The sequence below is a fragment of the Aegilops tauschii genome, chromosome 1 (genome assembly GCF_002575655.3).
Source record: "Aegilops tauschii subsp. strangulata cultivar AL8/78 chromosome 1, Aet v6.0, whole genome shotgun sequence".
In the NCBI taxonomy this organism is placed as follows: Eukaryota; Viridiplantae; Streptophyta; class Magnoliopsida; order Poales; family Poaceae; genus Aegilops; species Aegilops tauschii.
Window position 1 is genome coordinate 388,258,890 of NC_053035.3, and position 11,088 is coordinate 388,269,977.

The 11,088-nt window shown below is 42.7% G+C and overlaps 1 protein-coding gene across 1 annotated transcript; it reads left to right on the forward strand.

Moving 5' to 3' along the window:
- Window positions 1-305: 305 nt before the first annotated feature.
- On the forward strand, window positions 306-2,851 carry LOC109773528 (protein LSD1). The gene is made up of 6 exons (XM_020332219.4): window positions 306-592; window positions 776-953; window positions 1,354-1,467; window positions 1,665-1,778; window positions 2,314-2,423; window positions 2,579-2,851. Exons 2-6 carry the CDS (start codon window positions 887-889, stop codon window positions 2,612-2,614), a joined length of 441 nt encoding a protein of 146 aa, XP_020187808.1. The 5' UTR covers window positions 306-592; window positions 776-886; the 3' UTR covers window positions 2,615-2,851.
- Window positions 2,852-11,088: the final 8,237 nt, after the last annotated feature.

Below are 11,088 nucleotides of genomic sequence, written 5' to 3' on the forward strand. Positions count from 1 at the left end.
CATATAAATATGTTAGAAGTTCACATGAAAAACAGATGAATGAGAAAACACATAATTTTTCACAGCGAGCCGTTTGTAACGCGGGAAACGAGGAAACACAAGGACTCTCAATAGAGTAACTGGCATGATCTTGCAAGGGATAAACATGTTCATCTCAAATTTCTTGCTTATTTTTATTCCGAAACCACATGTCCTACGTGAATAATTGTTCACAGTGATTTCTAAGAACAATAAATTACACGAAACAGGATAGCATAATGAGTCCAGACGGGCCCCACATGGCATAGGCGGATAAGAGAGAGAGAGAGAGAGCCCACGTTCTCGACCACAGCGGTATCGTGCTTTACCTTATCTGCCGCATTCCCTCCAACTCATGTTGTTATACTGAGCAAACCAAACTTATTCGTCTCGAAATCTGCACCAGATCGAGCTCAGCAACGCGAGCCGAGCCGGAGGCGTTCGTCTGCCCGGGGTGGCGCCATGCGGATCCGCCTCTTCCTCTGAACCGGGCAAGCGCGAGCCGCCTTCCTCCTCGTGCTCGACGGCGGCGACGAGCGTCGGTGGCCGCATAGCAAAGTCCAGCAACGAGCAGGTGATTCGGCGCCCCGCGACGAGCGCCTGAAGGCGACGCTCCGTCTGTCTAATTGCTTGCTTGACGCTCGATTTGCCTCCGGCTCGACTGTACTCTGCCTTGCTATGATCTTGATGGTTCCTAGCACACCTTTTCCCTGTGAAATTGAAGCGTTCTCACCGGAATCTCCTGCGCTTTCTTCAGGGTTTCATGTAGGGGAGGGCAACCTGTTCCCAGCCCTCGATTTCCACCGGAGCGTGCGAAGTCCAGTCGGCAGCAACGGCGACGCCGGTGCAGGCAGCCGCGGGCACGGCAATGCCGGTTCCTCTTGCCCCTTACCCAACCCCTCCTGTGCCCTTCACACCACCCGCTCCCAATGCAGGTATGGTCGCCGGCTGGGTACTGCAGGAACGGAGACGGCTTTGGCAACCCTTTGATGCTCCCCTTTTTTGTTTTTTGAGAAACTATTATTTGATTGATGTTTCTTAGCTACCCAAAAAACGAAGATGTTAACGGCATAACGTTCTGGCTTCTTCATGATTTTTGGACTAAAAAGTCCATAGGAGCTGATTTTTCATGTTGCAGTTCCTTCTGCTGTTTTTATTCTCCGAATTTCTGATAGAACAGATTAAGCCCGAGATACTCTATCAACTAGGCCATAGATGTTTCTCAGCTGATTTTGCTGTTGCAATGCCTTTCTAAAATGTAACTTCGGGTTATTGGTAGGTGAGCTTCAGCCGCTGAAATTTCATAACTAAGGTTCCATGCTTGTGCAATTTCAGGGGCTCAAAGCCAACTTGTCTGCTCTGGGTGCCGGAATCTGCTCATGTATCCTGCCGGCGCAACGTCGGTCTGCTGCGCAGTTTGCAGTACCGTGACCGCTGTTCCGGCTCCCGGTATGCACATCAATCTCATTTTGCTCATCAAAGATTTGTAAGTAATGTGGCAGCTGAACATTGAGTTCTATATTTACAAGATTAGTAGTATAGAAGACAGTAGCGTGCATTCTAATCGACTGCGACAAGTTACATTAGCTGGAAACTATCCTCAAGTGCAGTTCTCTGAATATATTTTCCACCCTGATTCGGTGTAGGGACTGAAATGGCGCAGCTAGTTTGCGGAGGATGCCACACTCTTCTCATGTACATACGCGGCGCCACAAGTGTACAGTGTTCTTGCTGCCACACTGTCAACCTGGCAATGGAAGGTACATGGACCAAAGCTTTTCTTTCTCTCTCTCTTCCCGGGACTTGCAAGTGGGATATGCTGCTGGTTTTGATTCCCTTTTCGAAACGATGTTGACATTGATTCGTGTATGTAAAATCCTCCTTCTGGGCAGAACGTATTCTGAGGTTGGAAAAGCTCTAGCAATCAGTCGATAACCGTTAACATCGTAAAATTGGCTTATCCTGAAGTCGCACTCATCAAAATTGGACACTAGGATGTATGCATTTGTTGTGATGCAGAAAACAAAAGGTTTGACAAGGATCTCCCAGATCTACCAAAAGTTTGATGAATATATCTCTCCTAGTTTTACCATAAGTCTGACAAACATGTCCTACAGTTACTACTGAACGATTCACAAACACAAAGATTGAAAGGTACCACTAGCATTGGGTCCTGACTTCTGAAGATGCTCCACAGGTTCTAAGAACTCAGAAGGATGAGTGCATAGAGCTGATGTGTGCTCATCAAATCTCAAATACTCTGAATGACAAACTCTATCTTGTGCTTGGCCGCAGCGAATCAGGTTGCGCATGTAAACTGCGGGAGTTGCCGAATGCTGCTCATGTACCAGTATGGCGCGAGGTCCGTCAAATGTGCAGTCTGCAGTTTCGTCACGTCAGTTGGGGTAAGTATTCATTATCGGAGCTGTCAATCCTAGCACGCGACAAGAGCATTTGCTCTTTTTCTGGATTTTTCACATCATTTAATTGGCATTGCTGTTGAGCGACCTGAATTTCACACCAACCATACCTGAATGCGTTACTTCTTTACCCTTTTCAGGCATCATCGGGTGCAGAGCAGAAGCCCAGCAACTGAACTCCTGCAACTTTATTTGGGAAGCAGCACCCCGGAATAAGAATGCTTTGAGTGCACATGTATAGAGTTCTTCCCAGAAGCAATCTCTTCCTCCCCTCTCCATTTCCCACCTTCGTTGGACCTGGCGAGCTTGCGGAATAAACAAGAGTTTTTGGTAATACATAGTGCTCGAAATTCGTCGAATCATCTGTGTAACTGGATCAGACAGATATATGAACCCACCATGTTTATGTTCAATCCTAGCTTCTTTTACTTGTGTTTTATTTATATTTATTCAGATTTTTTTTCTCCTTGTGGTTATCTGAAGAATTTCTGCCGACGCGCCTTTGTCGTGGCAGTTCTTGAACCGAACAATATTATTACCGCCAACATGATCAGGAACAGTTCACAAACACATACAAAGTCCAAATGCTGCATGATTAGGGTGCGCAAACACATCAGATGGGAATTGAATGGTGGACTCTGGAGGAGAGTTGATGTTGATTGCCATGGCACACAGGATTGGGTGAGTGTTGGGCACCATCACTCTGACTCTTGTCCAACTCTGAATCTCTGATGGCCTCTCCCAGCCAGCAAACAGCTTATGGTGATACGATGGCATGTCATGCATCTGGTCTGAGACTGAGAAGGACTGTCAGTCCCTGACCACTCTATCAATGGACCCAATTATTGCCAGGAAAGGTGCGCGGAAAAGTTTAGAGAACAGAACACAATGATGTAAAGGCGTAGATGGTGCTCGGTCGCGTCAGCACTCAGTGGTGCCTGCTGCTAGTCACAGTTCAGGGACATACTCGTACTACTGAATAGCAACATCACTATTCATGTGTTAGAATCATGTGGACCAAAGGAGACCTAAGGGCATGGCCAATGCTCCAAGTTGGACGGCTGCTCCATAGAAAAAGCTGATGATGTGGAAGAGAGAGGGGGGAAAGCTAGTGCTTGAAGAGAAGAATGGGATCTTGCAGAGGAGGCCGGTGCTTCATCCAAAAAAGTGAAATAAAGCAAAAGAGAAGAGCTGGTTGTGAGAGATGTGATGCATGTGTGAAGGAAAAAGTAAGAGAGATGCTAAGGAAAATGATGGAGATGTGGTCCGGCCAAGCTATGGCTGCTTTGGGGATAGAAAAATTATACAGTGGTTTCAACCTACATGGCAGATGGGGCAGCTACATGGTGCTGCCTCCATTGTACATGCCCTAATGAGTCTAGGGGCATACTGCAGGATTGGTGGGTATCTCAGCTGTTGTTTATCTGGTGGACCGGGACTTTGCTCACTGCATCAAGTTACAAAAACAATTGGAATAACCTTTTTTAAGGGGTAATAAAAAAACTGAAAGAAATACAATGGCATAGATAACACTGGTTTCTAACACTACGTCACAATAATACAAATCACAATTCACAACACCAGTGGAGATATTTTAGGTGCTTAGTATTTCTCGCGCAGGTCGTTGGGTAGCGACTAATCACATACCACCTGCGATTGCTATGTTTCATATGGGGCCAACCCAAGTAGGCTTCTACGGGAGATTTGAACCTTCCAAGGATGGGTTTTATGTGTTATTCTCTTGTTTCACTTTTCTGGTTTTTCATTTATGTTCTTTTATCTCACGTGGATATTTTCCAAATTCATGAAAACAATTTGAAACCGTGAACAGTTTTTGAATTCACAAACATTTATTCAAATTCATGATTTTTGACAAAATCATGAATTCACAAACATTGTTTGAATTCATGAACATTTTTTTCAAAATCATGAATTCATCAAAACTTTTCAAAATCAAAAGCATGAATTCGTAAACCTTTTCTTTTAATTCACGAACATTCTTTGAAATTCCTTAAATAATCGAACTCACATTTTAATAATTAATTAACCTTTTGTAAAGTCATGAACATTTTTTTAATCTGGTTTCTTAAAGGCACGACTTTTATAAATTAGGAAGCTGGGCCGGCCCTGTTTTACAACCGTTGACATTTTTAAAAAATCCGAAAAAATCAAAAATAAATTGTGAATACGAAAAAGTTCATAAAATGGAAAAAGGCTTCATAAATTTTGAAAAAAGTTCACGGTGATCTGAAAAAAAAGGATCACAAATTTTTAAAAAGTTCTAAGATTTTGAAAATTAGTTTACTAATTTGAAAAAAAGTTCATCTATTTTGAAAAAAAATCACAAACTTGAAAAAAGTTCATCTAATTCGAAAAATGTCACGAATTGAAAATTAGTTCATCAATTTTACAAAAAAAGCTAAATTGAAAAATTTCACGCATTTATCATTTATCAAAAAGAGTAAGAATAAACAATAAGAAAAAAGAAAAATTTAAAAAGAAAAACCGAACAAAGTCGTTCGAAAAAACAGTAAGTACATCAACTAAAGGGAAGGTAATCAGTCACGTCCAAAGGAGGTGGCTGGGTGGTTATCGTCACCCCAAAATTTAATTGAAAACTTCTATAAAGAATAGTACCTAATGCGTGGGCTTTAAGTTTGGCTCATCACCGCCTTTCATAAAAAAAGTTGCCATTTTTGTTTTTCAAGTTTGATGAATTTTTAGACATACCAAATTCATGTTATATCTATGTGCTAATTTGTTCTTAGTTTTTTAGTACTTTTTGAAAGTGTCAACCGAACTCGGGTGGACATGAAGCCCCCCCCCCCTACCCCTCCCAAACACCAAACGTTGGGGTTTGAACCTAGACCAAGGGCATCATAATTCTGGCAATCCGTCATTCTAAACTGATTATAATCTTGATGTGTCATTTAAAATTCTAGTATGAACATCTTTTGTGAATATTGATGAAAGACGTATGTACTTCACACACAAGTAACTAATGCATTATTATACCCTTTGTTCCCAAAAAAAAGTGTACTTACTTTTTGTGTAAATTCTCATACAATAGTCGCGATTAGAAAATGACAATGCTTTTACATATGAATATAATGGTCACTATTTTATGTAACACAAAATCACACATTTATTGGACAAACAGCATGAATTCATGTAGTAAAACTATGTCTTATATCATTGGTCTAATTGTTGGTCAATGATACAAAGTGAATGGTGATGGTATAAAAAAGCGAAATAGAGACATACCTTCTTTAAAATTGCATCGTCGAGGCGGCCAGTGGGCGCTGTTGAAAGCACACCCACTCCCTTGGTGGTTTTGGTAATTCATTTCAACATACATATTGTTGGACTAATGTTTTCCTTGAGTATATTTCAGGATAAGTTCAACCCAGGCACAACTTTGGAAAGTGAATGTTGACCCCTGAAGATACTAAGGACAAGTTTTGGCCAAACCTCAAGACTTCATTTTATGTTTAAGTGATCCAAGATTACATTTAGTCAATAGGTATGCCAATAGTATCAAAGGGGGATGGGGTTGATGATAATGGATTCACTCCTCAAGTGCTTAGAGATCAATCACCAAAAGCCTCATTCAAATTCTCATATTCCACTATGTCACAAACCTTAAGTGAAACTCGGACTCACCGGAACAGATACACCCCGAGTCACGGAGCCATTCATGATAAGCCATTTCCTAAACCCTAGAACTCCAGTTCCACCAAAGAACACTTGCCAACCTTTTGTTGCCAACTAAAATTCATTCCAAATTTTCGAACGGTTTCAGTTGCTGACACCGAAGTGTGTAAAGTGATTAGGTCATTACAACTCGGAGCCACCGACGTTTTCACCCGGTCTCACCGAAACGCCTAAAGTTCAAACATTTTGTACCGATCGGTCTCACTGAGTGGTTTCGGCCCCACCGAGTAATGCATAAAGGTGTGCAACGATTGGATTTTTGGTGATGTCTATATACACCCCACCCACTCCACCGAACTCTCAAAGAGCAACCAGAGCGAAGCATACACATTCCATATCCATATTTTTGAGAGAGAGAGCTCACGATTCTTGTGTTGAGATCAAAAGGATTCCGCTCCAACCATATAACCTTTGATTTGTAGTCACCTCATTACTTCCCACCCAAACCCTCTCCTAACCTAAAGCCAAACTCTGTGAAAGAGTGTTTCAATGTGGAGGAGATTATCTTTTGAAGCACGAGAGCAAGGAGTTCATCATCAACAACCCCGCCTATTATCTTTTCGAGGGTTGTGCCTGCTAGATTGGCTAAGTGTGCTTGGGAGTCTCCAAATCATGTGGAGAAACCAAGAAGTTTGTAAGGCTAAGGAGATCACCTACTTCGTTTGTGAAGATGTATCCCGAGTGAGGTTAGTCCTTTGTGGGCGTAAGCCATGGTGGGATAGGCAAGGTTGCTTTTTCGTGGACCCTTTGTGGGTGGATCCTTACGTGGACTCAATTCCTCCGTGGAATATCACAACCATTATCCTTGAGATCATTGATCCTTTAGATTCAAGCCTCCATCAACATGGGCATACGATAGCACCACCTATCAGAACCACGGGTCAAAAATCATCTGTGTCAACCTTTGTTTGCAAATCTTTCAAACTGCTCTCCCTATTTTACTTTCACTTGTATGATTGCTATTTTTCGTTGCCCATACTCTAGATATGTATGTGTAGGGTGTACTTACTGTTATCTAGCTTGTGTCAAGATTTGTCAAAGAATCAAGAAACATTAAAATTGCCAATTAAGCTTTGCTACTGTCTATTCACCCCCCCCCCTCTAGACATCCCCTTTCGATCCTACAAGGGGTATCAGAGTTTTGGTATCCATTGCTTTGGCTTTACCACCTCAGAGAAGGATGTATTTGTCTACTTTGAGGAGTCTTAGTTGTAGAGTTCCTATTCTCAATGAAGAGTACTTTAACTTTTGGAAAGATGAAATGCTTGATATATTTGATGGTTTCAACTTGAGTGAGTATATTCATCGTACTTATGCCCCCCGGTTGATCACTTGCACCCAACCCCTAAGGAAGAACTTGACATATGCTTCATAATTTAAGAACCATAAATCTTTTTTTTTGAGAATCAAGAGTAAACAATTACTCAAGATGGTTGCTACACTCCTTACGCATCATGTTTCGTATATTTTCCGGGACTCCGTCCTTGAGTTGCAGGTCTCCCATTCTCCTTGCTTCAACAGCAATTTCATGCGCCAGGGCATTGCATTCCCGCCCAGCAAACGAGACCGAATGCGACACAAACAGAGTTAGGGTAGCCTTAATGTCTTGGATCACAGCGAACCAAGGGGACAGACAGGGAGTAGTGGCCATCAGTTCCTTGGTGATCGTCTGGCAATCCATTTCCATTTCCACCGGGCCCCTATACACTGGCGCCAATGCTTGCAGGCCAATCAGAGCAGCCTTGGCTTCCGCCTCTTCCACACTTCTCGATGCCGCCAGTTGTTTCCCATGCACATGACGACCTGCCCCCTATGATCTCTAGTGACAGCCCCCGCCCAAGAAGCACCATTGTCTGCATCAGAATTGATCTTGACCATTCCTACGCTTGGGGCGACCCACTGTCTCAGTTTATGTGTCGTCTGTCATGTCGTGTTAGTAGCAGCCTGCCATGGGTTCTTACCACCATCTGGCGACAGAGGAGCCTTCTCCATCTCTTCCTCGTACTGCAGCAGGAAAAGAACAGATTTTTTTAATGGGCTCCTTTCCATTCCCATGCACAATATCATCACCTAGATGCCAGCACCTCCAGAGCATCCTGAGAATCCTGGCTCTTATTTCCTCAGATTCCGGACACAATAGCAACTGAAGCCAGTCAGGGCCAGTTCGGCAAAATGTGTGATCAGGGCGGAGATCCCAATTTTCTCTAAGGGCTGCTCTCAAAGGTCTACTTTTTGTGCACTCTACTACATCATGAAACTCATCCTCCTCACTACAGCCGCATATGTTACAGATAGCATCCAATTCGAGTGTTCTTCTGAACTTATTCATCTTCGTTGCCAGAGTGTTAGTGGCGATCCTCCATCCAAAAATTCTGACCTTTGGAGGGACATTTGCTTTCCATATGACATACTAGATGCTCCAGTCCCGAGCCTTGCTTGAAGAACTTGTTGGGGTCTGGGCTACATGAGCTTGTAGTGACGCGACAAGCTTATACACGCTCTCATAACCCACAAGTATAGGGGATCGCAACAGTTTTCGAGGGTAGAGTATTCAACCCAAATTTATTGATTCGACACAAGGGGAGCCAAAGAATATTCTCAAGTATTAGCAGTTGAGTTGTCAATTCAACCACACCTGGATAACTTAATATCTGCAGCAAAATATTTAGTAGCAAAGTAATATGGAAGTAACGGTAACGGTAGCAAAAGTAACAGTAGCAATTTTGTAGTGATTGTAACAGTGGCAGCGGTAAAGTAACTAAGCAAAGAGCAATATGTGAAAAGCTCGTAGGCATTAGATTAGTGATGGGTAATTATGTCGGATGCGATTATTCATGCAACAGTTATAACATAGGGTGACACAGAACTAGCTCCAATTCATCAATGTAATGTAGGCATGTATTCCGAATATAGTCATACGTGCTTATGGAAAAGAACTTGCATGACATCCTTTGTCCTACCCTCCCGTGGCAGCGGGGTCCTATTGGAAACTAAGGGATATTAAGGCCTCCTTTTAATAGAGTACCGGACCAAAGCATTAACACATAGTGAATACATGAACTCCTCAAACTACGGTCATCACCGGGAGTGGTCGCGATTATTGTCACTTCGGGGTTGCCGGATCATAACACATAGTAGGTGACTAATGACTTGCAAGATAGGATCAAGAACTCACATATATTCATGAAAACATAATAGGTTCAGATCTGAATTCATGGCACTCGGGCCCTAGTGACAAGCATTAAGCATAGCAAAGTCATAGCAACATCAATCTCAGAACATAGTGGATACTAGGGATCAAAACCTAACAAAACTAACTCGATTACATGATAAATCTCATCCAAACCATCACCGTCCAGCAAGCCTACGATGGAATTACTCACGCACGGCGGTGAGAATCATGAAATTGGTGATGGAGGAAGGTTGATGATGACGACGGCGATGGATTCCCCTCTCCGGAGCCCCGAACGGACTCCAGATCAGCCCTCCCGAGAGAGATTAGGGCTTGGCGGCGGCTCCATATCGTAAAACGTGATGAATCCTTCTCTCTCATTTTTTTCTCCCCGAACGTGAATATATGGAGTTGGAGTTGAGGTCGGTGGAGCATCAGGGGGCCCATGAGGCAGGGGGCGCGCCTAGGGGGGTAGGCGCGCCCCCACCCTCGTGGATAGGGTTGCCCCCTGGTCTTGATTCTTTCGCCAGTATTTTTTATATATTCCAAAAATATTCTCCGTGAAGTTTCAGGTCATTCCGAGAAATTTTATTTTTGCACAAAAATAACACCGTGGCAATTCTGCTAAAAACATCGTCAGTCCGGGTTAGTTCCATTCAAATCATGCAAGTTAGAGTCCAAAACAAGGGCAAAAGTGTTTGGAGAAGTAGATACGATGGAGACGTATCAACTCCCCCAAGCTTAAACCTTTGCTTGTCCTCAAGCAATTCAGTTGACAAACTGAAAGTGATAAAGAAAAACTTTTACAAACTCTGTTTGCTCTTGTTGTTGCAAATATGTAAAGCCAGCATTCAAGTTTTCAGCAAAGATTATGAACTAACCATATTCACAATAACATTTAGGTCTCATGTTTACTCATATCAATGGCATAATCAACTAGCGAGCAATAATAATAAATATCGGATGAAAACACTTTCTCAAAACAATCATAATATGATGTAACAAGATGGTATCTCGCTAGCCCTTTCTGAGACCGTAAAACATAAATGCAGAGCACCTTTGAAGATCAAGGACTGACTAGACATTGTAATTCATGGTAAAAGAGATCCAGTCATAGTCATACTCAATATAAATTAATAGTAATGGATGCAAATGACAGCGGTGCTCTCCAACTGGTGCTTTTTAATAATAGGATGATGACTCAACATAAAAGTAAATAGATAGGCCCTTCGCAGAGGGAAGCTGGGATTTGTAGAGGTGCCAGAGCTTGATTTTTGAAAAAGAGATAAATAATATTTTGAGCGGCATACTTTCATTGTCAACATAACAACCGAGAGATCTCCATATCTTCCATGATACACACATTATAGGCGGTTCCCAAGCAGAATGGTAAAGTTTATACTCCCCCACCACCAACAAGCATCAATCCATGGCTTGCCCGAAACAACGGGTGCCTCCAACTAACAACAGTCCTGGGGGAGTTTTGTTTGCAATTATTTTGATTTGGTTTGAGCATGGGACTGGGCATCCCGGTGACCAGCCATTTTCTCGTGAGTGAGGAGCGAAGTCCACTCCTCTTGAGAATAACCCGCTTAGCATGGGAGATACAGACAGCCCTAGTTGATACATGAGCTATTCGAGCATGCAAAACAGAATTCCATTTGAAGGTTTAGAGTTTGGCACATACAAATTTACTTGGAACGGCAGGTAGATACCGCATATAGGAAGGTATGGTGGACTCATATGGAATAACTTTGGTGTTTA